This window comes from Amphiura filiformis, chromosome 18 (assembly GCF_039555335.1).
Source record: "Amphiura filiformis chromosome 18, Afil_fr2py, whole genome shotgun sequence".
Taxonomy (NCBI): domain Eukaryota; kingdom Metazoa; phylum Echinodermata; class Ophiuroidea; order Amphilepidida; family Amphiuridae; genus Amphiura; species Amphiura filiformis.
Window position 1 is genome coordinate 66,053,823 of NC_092645.1, and position 24,835 is coordinate 66,078,657.

Below are 24,835 nucleotides of genomic sequence, written 5' to 3' on the forward strand. Positions count from 1 at the left end.
AGAGGTATCCCCGATATACGAGTGTGTTAATGTGAGCACCCCCTGAGTGATCAAACAGACACGTGCCACGTAGCAATGGTTCAATTTGTCGTCATGTTAGTTACATTTCGGCACCAAGATTGCAGATGAAGATACCAAGTCCACACCACATCACTTGTGTCTCCGTGTCTGAAACCGAATGACTTCTAGGAATACTCCGCTTTATATCCAGCCGTAGTGTGATCAATCGAACTTTATAGAGAGTTAAAGATACTAAAGATTTGTATCAAAAGCTGATTTTTGTGTAAAGTGCATCAACTGCAAAATGATTAAAATGCCATTGGATATTTCTTTCACGTTGGCCATAATCGTTGCAGGTAAGTTTACATCCTTTGTTCATTTTATAATTCTCAGACAGATGAAGAAACCAAAATGTTATAGTTGATGACGGATAGAATGTCATAAAATGCTGTTCGGTACCATCCAATCAACTACAAACGATTTTACAGAAAACGTTTAAATGTGTGGGTTATAAAAAGGGTATATAAAGGGCACAAAAAGTTTTCATAACATTCAAACATTTATAAGCACTTGCTATAAAACTTTCGAACATTATGTTATTTCTATATGAAACTTAAAAGACACATTTGACAACATTTTAACAATATTGTTGTGGCAGTTTTTTTCATATAAAACGTTATAAAAAGCCTTTTTGTGTTTATAAATTATCTAAATGTGAAGGATAGGTCACTACAATTGTCATTTGGTATTTTTGAAATGAACAATTAAGCAAAAACCAATGAAAGCAGCAGTATTAACAAAGTTGAAGCCTGATTCAAACACATGTATCTAATTTCTCTACTTAAGGGTAGACGAGGTATTGTTGGTCGAAGCAACCTAAATATCGATTTTCATTATCCAGATCAATATATTATTGAAAATTAATACCTTGATGTTTTGCAAAAGTTCATTCTACAAATCGTATACTTTGCAAACTTGCTTAATTTATTGTTGTTAATGAGTTATGTACGTTTTACAAAAGTGTTGTTGTTTCAGCCCCTTTACAACGTAACTCAAGAACCGCAGCACCTATAAAAATATATCTCTGATATTTTAATTCTTCTACACGCTCGCTATGAATTGAGCAGTGCAGTTTTTGCCAAAGCTCACTACCAATCGTAAGATGTTGTGAACTACCAAATCACAACAGTTTAAAATAATTAATAACCTTAAGTAGAGAAATTACAGATTCGTGTAAAATAAATGTCTTATTTTGTCTTTATTACCCGGCTTTTGGCCTAACCACTAGCAGGTTATGTTAGCACATCTATGACAATAACAAAATCTGAATTTTGTTGATTTTTATGATCCTCTGGCTGAGCAAATCACTCTCTCTATCGTATTGGGGTTAACAAATGCGATTCTTACAATTTAGGTATTGTTTTAATATTTGAGTGTTTTGTATATATTACTCACGTCAAATTGGAAACGTACAACTCTGGATATTAGGATTCATTTATCAGAAAAGCTGTAAATAACGATTTAGTTTCAAGAAAACCAGTTTAGTTGCGTAACGGTCTACATAGCTATATATCCACGCAATTTCCCCGCAACTCATTGACATTTAAAAAGTTTAAACTTAGCACGAAATTATACTTTTGTTAAAAAAAACCACCTGCCTCTAACAAAAATCCCCATGATTAATTTAGGCTTAGTAGGAATCTTACGGCGAAAAGAGACACATAAGTAATACAATTATTGAAATTGTACTTCAAAACCACACAACGAATCAATGGATAGATGTGCGGTTTAGTCTATAGTTTGGTTTTTGTGTAATAGGCTTAGCTCTGTGAACTTGGCATAAATCTTATGTATAATAATAATAATAATAATAATAATAATAATAATAATAATAATAATAATAATAATAATAATAATAATAATAGCGACAAGGCACATATCCACTCAATTAAGAGCGCTCAATGCACTAAAACAAAAAACAAAAACAAACAAGACAAAGAAAACTGGAACTAAATTAAGAAACATAACTTAAGAATTACAGAATGTCTCTGACATAAGATGAGTTTTTAACAACTTTTTAAACACAGTAACATTTTTAGCAGTTCTAATATAAATAGGCAGTTCATTCCATAGACGTGGAGCTGCGATTGCAAATGATCTGTCACCCCATGTGCGGTTGGATTTTCTTTCTTGAAGAAGTTGCATGCTTTCCAGATCGAAGCGTACGGGTGGGAACATAATGTGAAAGGAGTTCAGATAAATATGACGGAGCAATATCATTAATACATTTATATACAATCAACATAAGTTTAAAAACAATTCTTTGTGTGACAGGAAGCCAATGCAGTTCTTTTAGGATTGGCGTGATATGGCAATACTTTCTGGTGAAAGTAAGAATTATTTAATATTTGTTGCTTACTTATTATTTGTGTGCACAAAATGCTAATTTTTAATACGGATAAATATATTTCCGTATATATTTTTTTAAATATTATTTCTTATTATGCAGGACCCCCTCCCCTATTGGTACTGAAACACTATGATAGAAATAACCAATACTGGTATCACACGCAAAATAATAATTTAAAAAAAACGACACTGAACAATGTAGACCGACATCTTATAAATTGATTTTCTATTTATTTTGTATTTGGGCATAAACAATTGAATATATGAATACAAAACCCACCCAAGTCCATACTTTGGTCAAATTGAGTTAAGCATGGGAAATTGTTGCTATAGGCCTGTCATATGTATGAAAGAACAATTCAGATTCATCCTATGTGTCTACTGAGCATGTGAAAAATAGCATGTATGAAAGAACCACCCAAGTCCAGAATTTGAGTCTTGTAACACATGGATTGAAATCCAGTGTGTATAAAAGTTCTCTTGTAACACATTCATTGCTGGAGAGTGACTTTTGAAAAAAAAAAGGGTTTAATCAAGGAAGGTGTGTGGTTTATATTACAAGGCAGTATGCTTATCAACTTTATTTTGTTACATCTTACAAGTGGTAATCTCATTCCAACATTGTTGTCTTTATATATGATTAAAAAAACTATCCAAGTCCAGCATTTAAAATGAACCCCCACAAAGTCCATGAAAAGCTAATCGTCATACCTAATACAGTTTAACCCACTGATTTGCACGTAAAACTTACCATATTGAACAGGTAAATCTAACTGAAGGAATTAAAATGATACATAGGTTTTTTTTTTTTTTCTAAATCACTTCCCATGGACTTGGGTGGGTTTTGAATTCATGTATTCAATTCGTTATACATAACAATGGAAAAAGTCGACTGCTCAGACTGCTAATTGAATGAATGCCGATTTTCTATTCAATTAAGCACTAAAATAATGATAATATTTATATTACAACTTCGGCATGAATCTGACATTAGTTTTGCTACATCAAGTCACATTTTTTCTGTTAACAATACATCCATTAGGGAACAAAAACAAACTGTTTTACAAGTTTACCCGACCCATATTTTGCGTTTTAGGAACAATTTGTTATTTAAAAAAGAATTATGCTAAAACTCATGTAAATCGACAAGAGAAGACGAGGGCTAACAATTTTATTTGCAACAGTTTAACATTTTCTGCACAGACACCCCAGTACACCCATACCCCTACGTATGTTCGCCTCCAAAAGTGGACACAGTTTAGGACTATGCAACCGCGGACGTCTGAAACGCATTCAATCGACAAACCGAAGACGTTTTTGCCATTTTTTGTGTGTATGTGTATGAGATGCAATTTTACCTAGCAACCGCGGACAGTATATTTATTGCACAATAGAGGGCGTATCTCGCAAATGCATTATATTTCATTTGTTTCTAAAGTGATTAGGATCGCTTTGTGCTCACAATCTAACAGGGAAGTGTACTTTTCAATGGACGAATATAATTACACGACTGTTGGCAATGACAACCGGAATAACAAAAAGAGATTATTGAATAAATAAATAAATGTAGAGATTTATATAGCGCTTTATGCCGTAAACAGCCTCAAAGCGCTTTACATTTATTCCGCCGTCATTAGATTATGCCGGAACCACGTTTGCAGCCTACAAATGGCGCAGAGTTCTTCAGTACAACGACTGTGACTAACCCTAACAGCTTCCCATTGCACCTGGGTGGGGTGAGGCAAGCGAGGTAAAGCGTCTTGCCCAAGGGCACAACACGGTGGTGGGACGGGGATTCGAACCCACGCACGTCGAGCAAGCTCTCAGGTTATGAGTCCAAGGCCGTAACCACTGAGCCACCGTGTCCTCCGTAAATACATTTATTACTATAGCAACAGGGTATCTAATCTTGCATATCTTACAATGCATTTATTGCTTTATTACAATTCATATTTTATTCATGGCAGAATGATTATGACTTCCTGTTTCATGGTGGGTGGAAATGCTTTCCGCATGCTTTAGCAGATTAATTGAGTAGGACTAAGTGCTCTGATCAATATGCCTTTGTTCGAAGCTATTAAAACATATCTATTTTTAATTTCTTTGCATTTGATTGTTTGTGCCAATAATCAATTTACATCAAATTGCTTCGATTTTGATCTTTCATTCAATTTGGTGAAATGTGTCATTTTATATGAAATGTTCCAATGAAAGTCCATGTTGTGTTCCATTACTGCATAAAAGACAATGTACAATGTTAAACAATTAAAAAAAAATTTAATTTATAAAAAGTTGAAAAGTCTGTTTGAAATTGATGTTACATATTCTGAAGGAACATTATTCTGAGAGCATTTGGTGAAACTATGATTGAAAACAATTTAAATTAAAAACGTTACACCAGGTTTAAGGGCTAGGTCATAGCAAATTGTTAAAATTTAATTTAATGTATTTCTTATAATTTGCCATACAATTTGTATTATATCGCAAATTTAATAAAATCAAATTATTTAAGGGATGGGGTATGAAGGTTTGGACAGTATTTATTGTGACATTAGAACACATCAGACATATCGAATTGCATTCTGAATACGTAGAATGTCCTTCTGATATCAAATAATTTTGATTTTTTGAAATTCGCAATGTAATACATATTTTATGGCAAATGATTAAAATTGATATTTTGATATTTAACAGTACTCGAAGTAAACTTTATAAATCTGATGATTTATACTTAAAGTGTATGTAGGTGGGATGAAAAAGGCGACGATCAATTGAAAATTTTGACCTTTCGTATTGAAGGTCTTTTGGGGAAAAAATCCATATCTTCAATATGAAAGGTCAAAATTTTCAATTGATCATCGGCTTTTCCACCCAGCTACATACACTTATATCATTAGATATATAAAATTTACTTGAGGACTGTTATATATCAAAATGTGACAAATATAAAATTTTAATAATTTGTCATAAAATTTGTATAATATCGTGAATTTCAAAAATGAAAATTATTTGATATCAGAAAGACATTCTTCGTATTCAGAATGCAATTCGATATGTCTGATGTGCTCATGTCTCACAAAAAAAACTGTCGAAACGCTCAAAACGCTAATTCCAGATCCTTAGCATAACGGAACTAATTCCTTTTCTTCTGCGGCCTGTCATTAGCTGCATCTCTTTTTAGCTGTTTTCTTTGATTTTAAGTTACTTGCAGCACTTTTAAAAAGCTACGTAAATTTGACTTCATTTCATGTGAAAGTTCCAACATGCCTGCAATTAGTGCGTACTGCGTCAGTTTCACAAACATCCGAGAAATGTGACGCTGCAGCCAGCAGTAGGCTTACGTGTGGACGAACTTGATGTTGATCCTCTGACTTAAAACTGGCGTCACATTTTTTTAAATAAATTCTGTGCCAGTCATTTTTCTCCAAACATTCTAAGAAAGATGTTCCTTCAGAATATGTAATAGTATTTGACACAGACTTTTCGACATTGTAAAATCAACCCTTGACAATGGGTAAAGTTGTTTTTGAACCACCCTGTAATATTGCTTAGTTACCCCTTAACAATGCGAAGGTCCTGAAAGAAACCAAAATAATGCATTATTTGTGTTCGTCTAATATTCACATTTCAGTCGGGGCACTAATGAGGTTAAGTGTTTTGCGGGACGTTTGGGACGTTTTTGCGGCGCTTTTTGTGCCAGACGTGGCGTTTTCCATTCTCCGCAGCAATTCGCTATTGTTCATTGTGTCCGCTCAAATGATCAGTTTTGATTTTGGACGTCTACAGCAGCAGAAGTCCGCGTGGTAAAATTAAGCTGCTGTAGCAGGCGCTACGGAGAATTAGCCACTAAGTCTGTCACAATGGTAAAACACCCGCAACACATCCAACCAAAACAAAGCCAGATAAAACAACTACGGAACAAGACAAGACGGAGCTCAAAGAAATTTATAAACCATAGTTTAAGTTTTGTTTTAAATGCTCAAAAGGAAATAAGAAAAAATCTAACGAAAGATTAGCGTTTGCTTAAATTGATTACGGAATGGTTAACTTATTTAGATTGCTTACGTTAATTTTCTAGTGTATTCTAAAGATATGGACCACTAGTACGAATAGAATGATCCGAAAATGTTTGCTTATTTTTGGTTAGATTGTAGTTGTTACAGTGTCTTGTCGAATAGTTGTGGATATCAGACCGTTTCTTAAAGTAATATTTAAATGAGGAAGGTAGCTCATCCACGGAGTGATGAAAACATGAAAACACCCAATTCAAAAGTATACCATTTTATTTGGAAAAAATTGGTACAGTATGACTTCTGTGGTGACTATTAGAAATTGTCATTATTGCCCACTTTTGAAGCTTGACAAGTTTGTCCAAATAGAATTCACAAGTATTTCTCCAGATAAGTATACCATAGTTCAAATACGGCCAAATAAGGGTACAGTAAAGAGTGAATAATATACGGTTAGGAATAAAGTGTTTATTCATCACACCAATATTTCTAGCAATTGTTTCGGACACACAATCAATGTGATTATTTCATGCAATCGTCAATTAACACACCTAGGAATTAGGGATGTTTAACTCTCTCCAAATAGGTATTGTCGAGAATTACATTCATATCAGATCGATCAATATTTAATACCATATGTAGTGTTCCACGAATCGTATAGTTCATTTTGCTAGCATTAACTGATAATTTGTTAGCTTTGAACCAATTGTTAATTTCTTTTATAAGATTGATTCGATTGATAAGATTGATTCGATTGATAAGATTGATTCGATTGATTCGATTGATTCGATTTTTTAATGTTGGGATGCGAGTACAGAATAGTTGTGACATCAGCAAAGAGGATAAAATCTAGTGACATTTGAAGTGTATCTCGATATAATAATGATATGATTATGCCAACAGATTATAACTGACATTATTTCAAATGAAAGAAGCCATCACGAACATCTAAACCGCGTTCTTAGTTCACACACGTGTATTATGCGAACGCATTATCGCGCGATTATTGGGGATCAACAAGTGTGCCGACGTTGCGTGATCTTATATCACTATCCACTATCGTGGCATAATACTAGACTGCTGCCCTCAGTCGTCAACCGTCTGGATTGACGACTGAGAAAACTACGTGGAAAAAAAGTGACGGATTTTGCAACAGGATTCCTGTGGCATAGAGTATGCGCAGTTGTGTCCAAATTGACCTTTTGACCGAGTTTGTTGTTTTTAGAAGTTCAGAGCGCGATCTTGTCACAGCGGCGCGGTACAGCGACGCGGTACACGGGCGCCGCTAGTCAGTCGCGCTACGGCGCACAACCAAAGTCGCATTGAATATTTTTCAGAAGTCCGTCATGATATGGACTGGAAGATAATCAGTCGTCACTACGAAGCATACACAGTACATGCGAAGTGTAGACGGCTGATTGGAATTAGTCTAGCATAATACTAGGTGAAAACCAATCAAATTGCGTGTATTCTTGACAAGACACACCAACTGAATAAGAAACAGAGAATAAAAGATAGGATTTTTATTCTATACGTCTATGCGGCGGCCACTACTCAAAATATTTGCCAGTCCATCCATTATGACAAGATTTGAAAAGCGTAAAAAATGGATTTAATGGATTTCAAACATCGAGCTCTACAATATATGAGTGGACCACCGTATGTTTTCCTGGGTGTTTTATTCGATTTGTAGTTCATGGCTGTAGTTTTCTGCTCAAGTGATTAGCTTTGTGTGGAAACCACCACATCAAATCAATTATTGTCACCGCGGAAAACACAGCCGTAAGATGTCGAACTTGGCCTTAAGTCCATAGTTTTAAGTTTGACGTTGCGACACTTTTTCGTCATTGCTTTCGCTACGGCAAAATTGCCTGTTTTCTGTAGTGACAAATCAGTTGAGGGGGAATCTCAGCTCAGAACCGAACACTGCTGCCGAAAACATACAACGCTATGTCTTTCGCAACAGGAAACGCACGAGAAAGTGTGAGGGATGGTGAGAAGAGAAGGTGACGTTTAGAGTGGTGCCAAATTTGACGAATATGGTCGAATATAAAATTGTATAAAATTGAATCTTGAAAACCAGAAAAACTCACTTTGGTTAGATGGAATCACCGACGTTGCGGCCAGTAATATGTCTTTGCCAAGGACATGCAGCCAAAGGGTCGCATTAGCGGTGTAGTTTACGATGTTAAGTGCTCTGACGATCAGGAGTGTCAAGAACTTTTCATGGGAGAAACCGACCAACCCCTGCAGAGTCGCATGTCCCAACATAGACGCGCCAGTTCAAGTGGCAACGATTCGGCGGTCTACAAACATCTTGAGAGCAGCGGTCACAGTTTTGATATTGACGACGTTGTCATCTTGGATCGTGAACCTCGTTGGTTTGAACGGGGGGTCAAAGAAGCAGTGTGGGTACGAGGCGAACAATCGTCTCTTAACAGGAGCGGGGCGTTAGAGTGAATCTGTCACACGGTTGGGATCGGGTCATCAAGCAACTTCCTCATCGATTGACCTAGGGTGACCCTAGATCATCCATCCAGCTGAAGGCCAAAGGTTTTGGTCGCAACGTCGGTGATTCCATCTAACCAAAGTGAGTTTTTCTGGTTGACAAGATTCAATGTTATACAATTTGAACATTTCCCAGATGACTGAAAGTATACACTCAAATATAGTCAACAATTTTCAACAAATGCAAAATGCTCAAAATATTTACAAAATCTGACAGCTAGCATCCCACAGGAGGATAGGTGGTGCAAGGGATGTTCCATGGGATGGGGCGGCAGCTGTCCACCCTTGTTCTTCTCTCCCTTGGCTCGGCAACTCCATGAATCACAACAGTTTTAAATATGTTAAAAATGAACACACAATAAATAAATTGAATATGAATATGAATGAATATCCCAGACAAAACGCGATTAGGATTTAAGTTTCCTTTCATACACTTCCTTTTTTAAAACATACAATGTTTACTTCGATTTGCATTATATTTTCCTTACAAATTTAAGTGCTTTACAATAAATATTGCCGATAAAACTGCTAAACATAATTTTGCAATATTGTGTGATGTATTTAATATGGTATGCAGTTTTTTGGTTCAAATTAACCATAGGCGTAGATCCGGGGAGGGGGGATACCCCCCAAATATTTTGCCAGGGGGATGGCCCATACAATCACCCCCATTGGGTTTCTGACCAAATGAACCTCATATGTGACAATTTTAGTCCCAAAAGAGCAAATTTTCGCGCACTTAGCGCGCATTTATTCCACTTTTTTTAAATCGCATTTCATTAGTTTCGCATTTGTACCACAAACTTATTATGTTGCCAAAAGGTGCTGGATTTACTATACTTCAAGAAATTTCCACACACACCCCACCCCCAATGTCAAAAAGAAATCTACGCCACTGGAATTAACATTTGCTTCATCTACAGCTCATCTGGGTGTAGTGCAGAGCCACCTTTGCGTTCTGGAAAAAAGACCGGATCCTTCAAGAGGCGGTGCCTTAAGATGGTCTCTACCATTTGCAGAAATATGTCTCTGTCAAGGCGTGGTTGCACCGATACGTGGCAAAACATGTCGAAGAAAGGATGTCCATTACGAAGAAGGCGAATTGTGGTTTGTCGATGACCCACGTCCACTCACCATGCGTCATAACTGGGAAAAAGATATACTTGATGATCTCTTGGATCGCACTACATATTGTAGTAAGAAGCTTCGTATACTCAAAAATGTAAAAAATAAAATCTTAATAAAGCGGCAAAATATAGATGAAAATAAGACTATAATCTATATCGTTATGAATTCGGCATTTTAGTAAATTCATTTTACGCATGCATTACATTTGAATTAGAGAACAATGGATCAATGCTGTACATAATAGAGGGCAGCATATCAATTTTTTAACGGAGATCAGATGATAACAGCATAATAAGTAATCAAAAGAGGGCGACATACAGGGTTAGCTAACGGTGCATCGCAGAGTGGTCAACGACGATAACCGTTAAAAAAATCGATATGCTGCCCTCTATAGGTAAAGCATTGATCCCTTGTTCTCTAATTAAAAAATAATGCATGCGTAAAATGAATTTACCAAAAGCAGAATCTGGATTCGGCCGTCTGCCGAATTCATAACGAATAATTCCCCATCATAATGGGTACTATCTTTCGTGCCACGCCTGAAGTATCGTTCTCTTGCCAACTCTCTTTATTTTTCTCTTTAGTCTCTTTAATCTTCACCCGCACCATAGTCCACATCATAAGTATGTATTTTTTTTTTATTATGCATCAATATAGATTACCGTGCAATGATTAATAGAAAAGAACGCCTTTTGTTTGATGAACAGTTTAAATAAGTATAATTAATCCACATTTGCATCCGGGTGAGTGAGACAAAAAACAATAGAAGTTAATAGATTTAGACATTTTTCGACGCAAATTCGAACGGACAGATTTCCTATTCATTTTTGTGTGTAGAATGCCGTCCAAAAAACACCTTGCGAAGAGGAGTTTTAGGCAAGATCGTGTCGTCTTACGACATAATGCGGTATGAATGGTCTGTTTTGGACGGGCAATAGCAGTCCATGTATCGTCGTTTAATTATCAGTATTGCTGTCCGGGTGTTTGTTTTATGGATACCCAGCAAACACAAAACGTTTTCGACATCATTCGCAAAAGGTTATAAAAGGTTGTCAGAAAACGTTTAAATGTCGGGTTATATAAAGAGTATATTAAGAGTATAAAACGTTTTCATAACCTTAAATAACATTTTTTGATAATCTACTGCTCAGCAAACAAAAATGTTTTACAGAAAACGTTTTAATGTCGGGTTATATAAAGGGTATAAAAACGTTTTAATAACATTCCAAAAACATTCTTGAAAACTTGATACAAAACATTCTAAACAAAGAATGTTATTTTGGGGTTGAAAAATATTTTGCGAAAAATGTTTGCCCAAATATATTTTCAATAACGTTTTAAAAACGTTTTCATGACCTTTATATAACCCGACATTTAAATGTTATTAAAATGCTTTGGAAAAAACATTTTAAGAACATTTCCGTGTTTGCTGGATTCAAATATTTTAACATAATGTTATTTAAGTATTGGAACAATATTTGGCAAAAATGTTTGCAAAAATAGTTTATAATAACATTTTTTGAAAACATTTCAAAATATTGTTGTAGTGTGTCAAAAGCCAAAATACAACTTATTTAAAATGTTTTTAAAACGTTTTTGTGTTTGCTGGGTACTTCCCAGCGAACACCAACATGTTTTTTAAAACATGATAACGTATGGGTTTTTTCTTTTAGTTACAACATTTTGATAACCTATCAATGTCGAGTTATATAAAAGTCATGAAAACAACATTTTAAACAAAAATTCGAAATGCTATAGTAAAAGATTAATTGGCAAACATGTTGGGTACAAAATGTTTTTTGATTGTGTTTGCTGGGTAGTAATCGAACTAAGCACATTAAAATCTATTTTCATTTTGCTTTAAAAAGTAAACAGGGTAGTATTTATATGATAATGGGGTTTATATCTTGTTGGCGACTTTCAAAGCTTTAATGGGCCATCCAACACCAAATTTTTTTTCGGTTATTTAGACATAGCATACCGCACAACCCAAATATCGCTAATCTGGACTGAATGCTTGCGCAATAGATACAGCCAGTCGTATTTGCATATCAATACCAAGGAAGGTGCTTTCGATCAGAGAAGATGATAATCTATTCTCATTCTCTGGTTCAATTCACCCAAGGCGATTGAATGGGTGCTTCCTATCTCTTTAGATATGTGATGCGATCAAGCAAAATCAGTCGGAACTCGGCAATAATAAAGTTTCGGTTTCTTACAGGATAGTAAAAAGCATTTACAAAGCTGGATTTTGCAGAAAACTCCATTGTTTTCCTCAAAACAAGAGGAAACAAAAGGAAATATTTCCTTTGTTTGGCTATATCTCAAAATCAATATTTCCGAGTTCCGACTGATTTTGCTTGATCGCATCACATATTTGTCTCAGCATAGCGCCACCATGAGCTTCTTGCAGTTGTGTTTGGATGTAATTTGTTCCATATAACATATTGTGTCACTTGACTTTTAATGGTCCATTTCGAAAATGTTTCTTATTTCATACAGGATGTACTTTGGGTACTGATAACTGTGATATAAACGCTGCTTGCACCAACATCCCCGTTGGTTCCTTCACATGTGCATGTAATGCCGGTTACAAGGGCGATGGAGTAACATGCACAGGTTAGTCTATTATGTACCATCTCAAAACACTATTTATTTCAAATCATTGTCATCACCTGTACGCGAGTCAAAACAACTTTTAGAAACGGCGCAATCCTTTCGATATTTTCAGCTACGATTGCTTTTAAGTTTTCAAAACGAATTTGTTTCAGTACCAATATTTGTGACATGATCAATCAAAAATGATTCATTATGTAAAATGTATGTTGCAAAGCAAAGCCAATTTAGTTTAACTGGGTCATGTTTCAAATGTCAAGAAACAGTTTAACTTTTCTTTTGATCAAAACTCAAAATATGTGTTTTGCCTAAACAATTTATGACTTATTTCATACATTTTTGTATAGATATTGATGAGTGTGTTTTAAGTCCTGAGAAGTGTGACGCAAATGCTGTATGCGCCAATACCGTTGGTTCCTTCACATGTGCATGTAATGGCGGTTACAAGGGCGATGGAGTAAGATGCACAGGTTAGTCTATATTGTGCCATATCATAACGCTACTTGTTTCAAATCATTGTCACCTATACGAGAGTCAAAACAATTTTTTGAAATGGCGCATCTCTATCGATATTTTCAGCTACGATTGCTTTAAGTTTTCAAAACGAATTTGTTTCAGTACCAATATATTTGAGATGTGATCAAACAAAAATGATACATAATGTTGCGAAGCAAAGTCAATTTATTCAAGCATTATTGAGTTTTAACTGAGTAATGTTTCAAATTGCAAGAAACAGTTTAACGTTTCTTTTGATTATAACTCAAAATATGTGTTTTACCTAAATTTCACATTGTTTTGTACAGAAATTGATGAGTGTGCTGTAAGTCCTGAAAACTGTGACGCAAATGCTGTCTGCACTAATACCGTTGGTTCCTTCACATGTGCATGTAATGATGGTTACATTGGAGATGGAGTGACATGCGCAGGTTAGTCTGTTTTGTGTCATATCATTATTCAATTTATTTCAAATATTTGTGTCACCTATACGCTACTCAAACTACTTTTCGGAAATGGTGCATTCCTGTCGGCAAATTCGTTTTAATCAAATCAAAAATGATACATTAGACGATTATACCAGGGTTACTGAACTTTAATCGTATCATACATTAAAAGTGCAGTGACCATTAAAATGTTATTGTCCAAAACAGTTCTCTTTTACTTTTTGCATATTTTGCAAACAGCCACTTGTGGTGGAATGGAAACGGTTGGGAGTGTTCAGAGATACAAGCAAGGGTACAGGAATACATCGATTGAACGAGGCATTATTAATTGTTCCATTCAACTCGGCAAAACCGTCGTTGAATAGAACAGTCCATATTTCACATCATGAAAATATTCTTACCATTGTACTCTTAAACATTCAATATTTGTATACCATATTACCATTCTTTTCATTTAAAATAATTGTCACTAATAAACGAGCCAAACAACTTTTTTTTGGAAACGGTGCATTTCTATCGAAATGTTTCACTATAATCGCCCTAACTTTTCGAAATAAATTCATTTCAGTACTAATATATGTAATGTTTTCAATCAAACATGATACATTATATTTACAAGGAAAGCCAATTTAAATGTATTCAAGCATCATTGAGTATTACTTGTATCATGTTGCAGAGTACAAGTATCGGGTTTACTTTTCTTTTGATCAAACCTTAAAATCTGTGTTTTGCCTAAAAATTATGACATATTTTTACATTATTTGTACAGATATTAATGAGTGTGCTTTGAATACTGATAACTGTGACGCAATTGCTACTTGTACCAATACCGTTGGTTCCTTCACATGTGCATGTAATGTCGGTTACAGTGGAGATGGAGTAACTTGCACAGGTTAGTCTATTTTGTGCCATATCATAACGCTATATATTATATATTTGTTTCAAATCATTGTCACCTATACGAAAGTCAAAACAATTTTTGGAAATGGCGCATTTCTATCGATATTTTCAGCTACGATTGCTTTAAGTTTTCAAAACGAATTTGTTTCAGTAACAATATATTTGAGATGTGATCAAACAAAAATGATACATTATGTTGCGAAGCAAAGCCAATTTATTCAAGCATTATTGAGTTTTAACTGTGTAATGTTTCAAATTGCAAGAAACAGTTTAAATTTTCTTTTGATTATAACTCAAAATATGTGTTTTACCTAATAATTTATGACTTATTTCATACATTTTTTGTACAGAAATTGATGAGTGTGCTGTAAGTCCTGAAAACTGTGACGCAAATGCTGTCTGCACTAATACCGTTGGTTCCTTCACATGTGCATGTAATGATGGTTACATTGGAGATGGAGTGACATGCGCAGGTTAGTCTGTTTTGTGTCATATCATTATTCAATTTATTTCAAATATTTGTGTCACCTATACGCTACTCAAACTACTTTTCGGAAATGGTGCATTCCTGTCGGCAAATTCGTTTTAATCAAATCAAAAATGATACATTAGACGATTATACCAGGGTTACTGAACTTTAATCGTATCATACATTAAAAGTGCAGTGACCATTAAAATGTCATTGTCCAAAACAGTTCTCTTTTACTTTTTGCATATTTTGCAAACAGCCACTTGTGGTGGAATGGAAACGGTTGGATGTGTTCAGAGATACAAGCAAGGGTACAGGAATACATCGATTGAACGAGGCATTATTAATTGTTCCATTCAACTCGGCAAAACCGTCGTTGAATAGAACAGTCCATATTTCACATCATGAAAATATTCTTACCATTGTACTCTTAAACATTCAATATTTGTATAACATATTACCATTCTTTTCATTTAAAATAATTGTCACTAATAAACGAGCCAAACAACTTTTTTTTGGAAACGGTGCATTTCTATCGAAATATTTCACTATAATCGCCCTTTTCAGTACTAATATATGTAATGTTTTCAATCAAACATGATACTTTATGTTGACAAGGAAAGCCAATTTAAATGTATTCAAGTGTTATTGAGTATTACTTGTATCATGTTGCAGAGTACAAGTATCGGGTTTACTTTTCTTTTGATCAAACCTTAAAATCTGTGTTTTGCCTAAAAATTATGACATATTTTTACATTATTTGTACAGATATTAATGAGTGTGCTTTGAATACTGATAACTGTGACGCAATTGCTACTTGTACCAATACCGTTGGTTCCTTCACATGTGCATGTAATGATGGTTACAATGGAGATGGAGTAACATGCACAGGTTAGTCTATTTTGTGTCATTCAACCATGATTCTATTTATTTCAAACAATTGTCACTTTTATAATAGTCAAACTACTTTTTGGAAATTGTGCATCCCTGTCGTTCATTTTCAACTATGATTGCTTTAAGTTTTCAAACCAAATTTATTTCAGTACCAATATTTGTGAAGTGATAAGTCAAACTTGATACATTACCTTGACAAGGAAAGCCAGTTTAAATGTATTCAAGCGTTATCGAGTTTTAATTGTATCATGTTGCAGAGTACAACTATCAGGTTTACTTTTCGTTTGATCAAATCTGTGTTTCACATAATAACATATGACTTATTTCGTACATTTTTGTACAGATATTGACGAGTGTGCTGTAAGTCCTGAGAACTGTGACCCAAATGCTGCTTGTAACAATACCGTTGGTTCCTTCACATGTGCATGTAATGCCGGCTACAATGGAGATGGAGTACCATGCACAGGTTAGTCTATTTTGTGTCATTCAACCATTCTATTTATTTCAAATAATTGTCACTTTTATAATAGTCAAACTACTTTTTGGAAATTGTGCATTCCTGACGTTAGTTTTCAACGATGATTGCTCTACGTTTTCGAAACAAATTCATTTCAGTACCAATATTTGTGAAGTGATCAGTCAAACATAATAAATTAAGTCGGCAAGCAAAGCTTCAAACGTTATTGAGTTTTAATTGTATCACGTTGCAGAGTACACATTAAAATCTGCGTTTTACCTATTAATTTATAACATTTCATACATTTTATACAGATGTTGATGAATGTGCTTTAAGTACTGATAACTGTGACGCAAATGCTGCTTGTACTAATACTGATGGTTCCTTCACATGTGCATGTAATGTCGGTTACAGTGGAGATGGAGTAACATGCACAGGTTAGTCTATTTTGTGTCATATTACTATTCTATTCATTTCAAATAATTGTCACTTAAACGAGTCTAACAACTTTTTTGGAAATAGGGCATTTTATCGAAATATTTAACTATGGTTGTCCTAAATTTTCAAAATAAATTTATTTCAGTACCAATATTTGTGAAGTGTTCAATCAAACTTAATACATTATGTTGACAAGGAAAGCTAATTTAGATGTATTCAAGCGTTATTGAGTTTTGCAGAGTACAAGTATCAGGTTTACTTTTCTTTTGATTACACCTTGAAAGCTGTGTTTTACCTATTAATTAATGACTTATTTCATATATTTTTGTACAGATATTGATGAGTGTGTTATAAGTTCTGATAACTGTGACGCAAATGCTGGTTGCACCAATACCGTTGGTTCCTTCATATGTGAATGTAATGCCGGTTACAGTGGAGATGGAGTAACTTGCACAGGTTGGTTATATATGTTCATTTTATATATTTACTTCGAATAATTGTCACCTATACGCGAGTCAAACTACTTTTTTGGAACATGCCTATCATGCCTATCGAAAATTCTACTGTGACTGCTCTAAGTTTTCAAAACAAATGATGTGATCATTCGAAAATGATACATTATGTTATCATACAAAGACAGTTTATTCAAGCGTTATTGAGATTTATAATATGTTTCAGAATATATGACATATTTTCACTTTTCTTTTGATCATATCTCAAAATCTGTGCTTCATAAATGTGACGACTTATTTAATACAATTTTCTACAGATATTAATGAGTGTACTTCGAGTACTGATAACTGTGACGCAACTGCTACTTGCACCAATACCGTTGGTTCCTTCACATGTGCATGTATAACTGCCGGTTACAGTTGGAATGGAACAACATGCACAGGTTAGTCTAAAGTCTGCACAAAAAGCAACTCAGCTGTTATAAATACGCCTATAGATTCAGAACTAATAATTGTTTTCACAATATTTCAACATAACAAGAAGGATGATTTATTTACACGCATTTTGATACCCCATTCGTCAAATGTCGTTCAATATTAACAACACAGTAGTGCTTTTACAAAAAAATACCCGAATTTAAAAGTGGCAGTTTACAGCGATCAATGGTTATAATGCCAGCACTGTAAACACGTCAAGCGCTTACTTCAAATCAATGCAAATAACTGCAACTTTTAAATTGGGGGTATTTTTCTTTCAAAACACTGCTGTATTGTCAATATTGAACACAATTGGAGAAATGGGGTATCAAAATGCGCGTAGATAAATCATCCTTCTTTTTATGTTGAAATATTGTGAAAACAATTATTAGTTCTGAATCTATAAGCGTATTTATAACAGCTGAGTTACTTTTTGTGCAGACTTCAGTTAGAGTTAAACTACTTTTTTTGGAAATGGATTTCCAAAAAGATTCTACTATGATTGCTCTAAGTTTTCAAAACATGATATTTGTGTCAAAACATGATATTTGTGAAATCGCAATGGTGCATTTTTATCGAAATTTTCTATTATAATTGCTTTATAGTTTACTTTCAAAGCAAATTCGTTCGAGTAGCAATAGTTGTAATGTGACCAATGCTTAGACAATTTATACAATATTTTATTGAACTTTAATCGTGTCATATTTTAAGTAACGGTAACCATTGTAATGTTATTGTCCTAAACAGTTCTCTTTACGCTTTGCTTTGCATACCGTCACTTGTGGTGGAATGGAAACTGTTGGGAGGGATACAATCAAGTTTGAAATAGGAAAGATTGGGAGGAATGTAAAATGCCGTTGGTTAATATAGGCTGTGATGCTTGGCAGGTTTAACAAGTTTGAAATAGAAAAGAAAGGGGATATACTCATAATGTAACATGTATGTCTATAGTGAACGTGAACAAGACGATTCAAAATTTACCAGAGTGCCCCTGATCAGAGTTTATCAGAGTGCCCCTGATAAATTTATCAGAGTGCCCCTGATAAAAAAATGAAAGAGAAAAGTGTCCCTAAGACAAAAAATGAAAGAAAATCGGGAAGGCAAAGGAAAAGAAAAGGGACAAGGAGCCCGTTTTCCACCAAAATTCATCCCGATCATGGGCGAAAATAGTATAAAATACAAATATTGTACTCATAATTTGACAATTGTTTGTAGTTGAGGTGATTTTTAAATTAAAAAAAAAGACATTGACATCTGAACAAGACGTTTCAAAAGTTACTTCTATTGTCAATATTTTCTATTGAATGTTTTAAGGCTGTTTTGAACCAACCCGACCTTCGGGGATGAAGGTTGGATAGATCATTTCCAATTTGGTCCAGGCATCTGATATGACGAACCATCTTTCATGAAGGTGCTAAATCTTGGATCAAGTGTTTCTAGATGAAAATTGTCCAAATTTGCCAGTTTCAACGGGTTGGACTTGACTTAATATTGTCTTTCACTCCAGGTCCGTTAGATTATTCATCCAAGTTTTTCTTTTACAAAATGTTTCTATTTCAATATTCTGGTTTGCATCGATTATCTGGGAATTGAAAATGGTGACATACCTGTTGAGAATATGCAAGCATCATCAGATATCTCTAGCCTTTGTCTCAATATAGGATTAATTCTTGTAATTTGGTAGTATCCGTGGCAACCTTGTAGTTTGTCGCAGTCGTACGGTTTCGGTTTTTTTTTGTGTGCCTATTTAAGTTGCCCTGGGTGCCAAATTCCTTGCCCTCTGTTCGGATAGAGCTAAGTGTAGTCATGACCAAGTGCATGAGATCTATCATTCCGCAAGAATTATTGAAAACTAATGGTGTAATATCAAAACTGAATATTTTCTTTTGAAATTGAAATTCTATCAAAATGTGTAATAATTTGAATATAATGGCAATATTTATACGATAAGGAAATATTGTTGGAATTGAGTCAATTGACATCTTGGTTTCATTGTTGAATTTGGTTAATGTTATGACAGACGCTGTGTGTTTTTGTTCTGGGCTTTCATCTGATAGCCTCCTTGCCTCCTTGTAGATTCCATCATATATCAGTTGGTCCTCGGGTTGGCCTTTTTAACTTAATTGTACAAAATGTTTCTATTTCAATATTGCAGTTTGCATCGATTATCTGGGAATGACAAATAACACCATACCTGATGAGAATATCCAAGCGTCATCAGAGTTAAGCTCTACCTACGTAGCCTCAAAGGGAAGGCTGAATGGACCCAGTGCTTGGGTAGCGGCTAACGGTCAGACAGGACCAATTTGGATACAAGCTGATATAGGTAACCACACTGCACAATGTAGAATTGGTACCATTTTATAACCAAATTTATTTTAACCATCATATTCATAGACTACCTATAAATAAATGAAAAAAATGAGAACAAAAATGAGAACACGTATAAATGTTTCAAATCATCAGGCCTACTAATCATGAAATAACTGTCTCAAACGTGAAACGATAATTTTAGGAATATAGAGGGCGCACTAGGACCCTTTGTATCCTAAGTGTATGTACTTAACCAAACTAACCTTGCTCAAAACGCATGATGCTATCCGTGTGCCCCCAAATAAAATACACATTTTACCGTATAAGACTTCACTCAAAGTTACCAAAATGTTCAAAAGTGTTCAAAGGCACACTTGTTATAAGGATTAAGGAACATATAGTTTAACCTATATAGCTGCGATGTGCTATTCTTGAGAGTTACAAGCAAAAAATAATAGGAAACCGTAGACCAATAGCTAATCAAATGTCTTTTATTGTTAGGTTACCAGACCTATGTATCAGGTGTTATAACACAGGGTGATGGTAAACCTAATTACCCTGACTATGTGACATCATTCTCAGTGTCAACATTCCGGACTACTGGTGCCAACGAGATGTTTGTTGAAGATCAAAATGGAATCGCGATTGTAAGTAAACATTGTCTATTAAGCTCATGTACATGCAGAACATCCAATCGTTGTGAAGTAAAGACTGAACAAAAAGTAACGCAGCTGTTATAAATATGCCTATAGCGTAAGAACTAATAATTGTATTAACAATATTTACGCGCATTTTGATACAAAATTTGTCCAATTTCGTTCAATTTTTTTAAAAAGAAACATACCCGAATTTAACTGTTGCGCCTATTTGTAGTGACAGCGAGAAGATAATGGAGGGTTTACGTGCCACAATGCTAATTACCATTGATCGCTGTAAACTGCAACTTTTAAATTCGGGTATTTTTCTTTTCAAACACTACTGTGTTGTTAATATTGAACAACATTTGACAAATGGGGTATCAAAATGCGCGTAAATAAATCCTCATTCTCTCTATGTAGAAATATTGTGGAAACAATAATAGTTCTGACGCTATAGGCGTATTTATAACAGCTGCGTTACTTTTTGTGCAGACTTCATTTTTGTTACTGACTCATAACATTCTCTCTCCTACAGATATTTCCAGGCAACGTTGACAGGGACACCGAGGTGACCACGATATTTTCTGAACCAGTATATGCCAGTATTGTACGCATCAATTGTCTAACCAAACATAACTACTATTACATGCTGAGATTCGAAATATTAGGTTGCAAACAAGGCTAGATATGTGACTCAATGCGACAGAAAGAGGCGGATTTCTACAAATGTAAATAAAAATGCGGTAGATGGCAACATATTCGTGGTGGGTGTGAGATCATGGATCTTTTTTGGCTAGAACACAAATCTGGACATCTCCTCTTTTATTTTATTTTTGTTTTTCAAAAAATGGCGGAAAATTTTGTGCCTTAGTTAAATATGTAAAGTGTATCAATTGGTACTGAAAATACCAATAATGATACTGCTACTACTACTACTACTACTACTACTACTACTACCACTCCTACTACTACTACTACTACTACTACTACTACTACTACTACTACTACTACTACTACTACTACTACTACTACTACTACTACTACTACTACTACTACTAGGCCTACTACTACTATGTGTACACTGTCAGGAAAGTTGATATACCGGCAGACTGGATGACAGTAGACATCGTTAATGCAAAATAACAGCTATCGTTATAATAAGATTAGGTAAAGACGGTAATATTACTGACATCTGATACTAGCAGATGTCATTAGATCACGTAAGACAAAATAATAGCTATCGTTATAATAAGATTAGGCAAAGACGGTAATATTACTGACATCTGATACTAGTAGGTTCCATTAGACCACGAAAGGCAGTATAATAGCTATTGTTAACAATCTGTGGGGTAAAAATATGAAGGTGGAATTTTCTCACCACCACGGATTGGTTTACTTTGAATACTCTTGTACATAAAAATGTGTGTTCCGCACAAGCTTTAAAAAGCCCATTATTTATTTTAGACCTAGATAACCACTTTACTGTTGTTACTTTCATTTCGCGTGTGTTCCAAAGAATCAATTCACACAGTCACTTTCACTGAGTGGCCTTCTAATGGCTGCCCCATTTGCTATTCATGCAGCTATCTTACACAGAGTGGCTTTGTAATAGCTGCCCGCATTAGATATATACTCGATTTTATAATATTATTATCAGCTCTAGTTTAACCTTTAGTTGGAATTATCCTAAATGCCGATACGAAAATATAGCCTCTAGAGAATAAATTCAGCAGGAAAACGAAGTTTCCTTAAATTTTAATATGATCCGTTTGTTCTGTGGTGTATTTTATATTGATTATGTAACTAGGCCTTTGAGCAATATTTGTTTAGCTCCAGATGTTTTTTGTCCATGTTGATGTGGGAGTAAAACAATATGTTTTCTGAGTGCAATTAATGTCATGTGCAATTTCATGCTGCCTTTTTGTTCTTTTGTTCTTGCTCGGTTTTTTTGTGATCGTTTTTCCAAGATTCTCCTGACAAACTGCACGGCATGAGCTTGAACTGATGTTTTTTACCTTGTTATTTTACCATTGTACATTTTGCTAAATAGTGTTAATTTTAGGTAAATAATTTATTGTAATTTTAGAGTTGTAGATTAATTTAAGAGTTTTAGAGTTGTATTTTGTTTATCTTGTAAAGCGCCTTGTGGTTGCGTGCAATATAAGGCGCTTAATAAATTGCATGTATTATTATTATTATTATTATTGTTGTTTTGTATTGTATCTTTAAAATTAATGATAGCAGATTTCTGCAAAAATGAGCACTTTTTGAGAAAAGCGACAAAATTGATTTTCCATGCCATTTTTTTTCGGTCCGCCATAACAACTTACTCTAAATATCAAAATTTAAAAAAATGACATATCTGTGTTCTAAACACACAAATCTAGAAAGTGTTTTCAGAAATTTTTGAATTTTTTCTTCGTTTTGAAAATATACCTTAAATTATCTCAAATTTTGGTCAAAATTGAAAAAAAAAGTCAAATTTTGATCTTTTTTGACCCATATTTTTTAAACGAAGAAAAAAATCAAAAATTTAAGAAAAACATTTTCTAGATGCGTGTCTTTAGAACACAAAAATGCAATTTTCATCCATTTGGTATTTTGGGTAAGTCATTATGGCGGACTGAAAAAAAATGGCGTGGAAAATCAATTTTTTGCAGAAATCTGTTGTGCTAGTTGTATTCCTTGTGTTATTTCCTTTCTGAAAATGTATACTTTTATGTACCTATCATCATTACTTTTAATACAAAATAATGTTTAAAATTTCCGACTTTGAGTGATCCTGCGTGCCCCCTTAAATAGGTTAAACTTTGTATAATTATATTCAGAAAATAAAACCTTGAGCTGCAGCTGTGCCTAAGTCCACATTATTTTGATCATTTGAGATATAAGCATTTAAAGTTTTTAAAATACTGTAACAAAAAATAGAGAAAGGTATCAAAAAAGAATTTGGTATGGACCTTGGACATATCTTTAGCAATGTTTTGGCATAGGAAGTTTGTACTTGATGATTATTGATAATATTATTGAGTTTGCATTTTGCATTTCGAATCAATAATGATACCAAATTTGACAAAAAGTTTGGCATCATATTTCCTGACCCCTAGCAACATCAAACCTGTTAAGGGGGTACTACACCCCTGCCCAAATTTGTGCCTAACTGCATTTTTCTTAGAAATTATAGCGCATTGGGGACAATTAAGATATGTATATTATAGGGGCAAGGACTACAACTACTACACTGGAAATTTTGTTTCAGCACAGACAACAGTTGTGGAGTTACAGTCAAAAATGAGGGAAAACCAATATTTGATCAATAAATCAATAACTACTTGCCTTGAGTTGCTGAATTTTCAGTGCAGTAGTTGTAATTCTTGCCCTTATAATATGCATATCTTACTTGTCACCAATGCGCTATAATTTTTGAGAAAAATGCAAAAATAGGCACAAAATTGGCCAGGGGTGTAGTACCCCCTTAATAACCCAATTTCGCCAAATACTCTAGGCCTACTTCTACAAAAACCATGAAACCACCCAACCATTGTTTGGTAATGGTAAAATAGTACACGTAAAGCACTGTTTTGTTTGAACACACCAACATTAAAATAATGTAACGCAAAAATAGATTTTGCTCAGTAAGGTTTGTCCACAACCCCACGCACTTAACACATTATCGTTACTATTATCACTATTTACTTGAAAAGGGCAAAGTTCAATCTATTAATGTTAATCCAATGTATTCACCAGAAATCTTAATAGAAATTATCAGTAATGCAAGATAGATAGCTATAGATGCTTAGAAGTCGTACATGTATTGCAGTATACTAAGTCTTGTAAATATGTACATAATGATATAGTTTTTAGAAACAAGTTCACAAGAGATAATGTGCAGAGGAATAAAGTCACACAAAAAGATTTCCGTGTCACAAAATAACACTCACATCTGCATGGAAATTGTTTCTGAAAACCATAAATGAAAAAGAATATGAAATAAAACAAAATATTGTAAAAACTTCTATGAATGTTTGTTTTCTTTTTTAGTGTTACAGAAAGTTTGTATGAGTATTTTTGTTTTAATATTGGAGAAGCAGAATATTTCCCTCGAAATGCTAATTAGAAGCTTCCTGATTTGCACATTATTTGCAGTCCTGACCCCTATACCTGTTTTGGTTGCAGCAACACCAT

The 24,835-nt window shown here is 34.3% G+C and overlaps 2 protein-coding genes and 1 long non-coding RNA gene across 3 annotated transcripts; all 3 read left to right on the forward strand.

The window, feature by feature from the left end:
• Nucleotides 1-303: 303 nt before the first annotated feature.
• Nucleotides 304-13,977, forward strand: LOC140139327 (uncharacterized). Its single transcript, XM_072161108.1, has 5 exons — nucleotides 304-356; nucleotides 9,851-10,123; nucleotides 12,558-12,674; nucleotides 13,019-13,141; nucleotides 13,853-13,977. The coding sequence occupies exons 1-5, from the start codon at nucleotides 305-307 to the stop codon at nucleotides 13,975-13,977; spliced, it is 690 nt and encodes a 229-aa protein (XP_072017209.1). The 5' UTR covers nucleotide 304.
• A 406-nt stretch (nucleotides 13,978-14,383) lies between these two features.
• On the forward strand, nucleotides 14,384-15,853 carry LOC140138940 (uncharacterized). The gene is made up of 3 exons (XR_011857082.1): nucleotides 14,384-14,504; nucleotides 14,863-14,985; nucleotides 15,750-15,853. It is a non-coding gene; the product is annotated as an uncharacterized lncRNA (long non-coding RNA).
• A 337-nt stretch (nucleotides 15,854-16,190) lies between these two features.
• Nucleotides 16,191-21,496, forward strand: LOC140139328 (uncharacterized). The gene is made up of 7 exons (XM_072161109.1): nucleotides 16,191-16,269; nucleotides 16,647-16,769; nucleotides 17,104-17,226; nucleotides 17,540-17,665; nucleotides 19,855-20,025; nucleotides 20,514-20,659; nucleotides 21,186-21,496. Exons 1-7 carry the CDS (start codon nucleotides 16,191-16,193, stop codon nucleotides 21,333-21,335), a joined length of 918 nt encoding a protein of 305 aa, XP_072017210.1. The 3' UTR covers nucleotides 21,336-21,496.
• The last annotated feature ends 3,339 nt before the right edge of the window (nucleotides 21,497-24,835 follow it).

Excerpts from the sequence above, each read along its gene's own strand:
- LOC140139327 (XM_072161108.1), top strand. The coding sequence starts at position 305 with ATGATTAAAATGCCATTGGATATTTCTTTCACGTTGGCCATAATCGTT. Across the intron at positions 357-9,850 it reads GTTGGCCATAATCGTTGCAG|CTCATCTGGGTGTAGTGCAG; the intron begins GTAAGTTTACAT and ends CTTCATCTACAG. Across the intron at positions 13,142-13,852 it reads CGATGGAGTAAGATGCACAG|CCACTTGTGGTGGAATGGAA; the intron begins GTTAGTCTATAT and ends TTTTGCAAACAG.
- LOC140139328 (XM_072161109.1), top strand. The coding sequence starts at position 16,191 with ATGACTTATTTCGTACATTTTTGTACAGATATTGACGAGTGTGCTGTA. Across the intron at positions 16,770-17,103 it reads AGATGGAGTAACATGCACAG|ATATTGATGAGTGTGTTATA; the intron begins GTTAGTCTATTT and ends ATTTTTGTACAG. Across the intron at positions 17,666-19,854 it reads GAATGGAACAACATGCACAG|TTTGCATCGATTATCTGGGA; the intron begins GTTAGTCTAAAG and ends TCAATATTGCAG.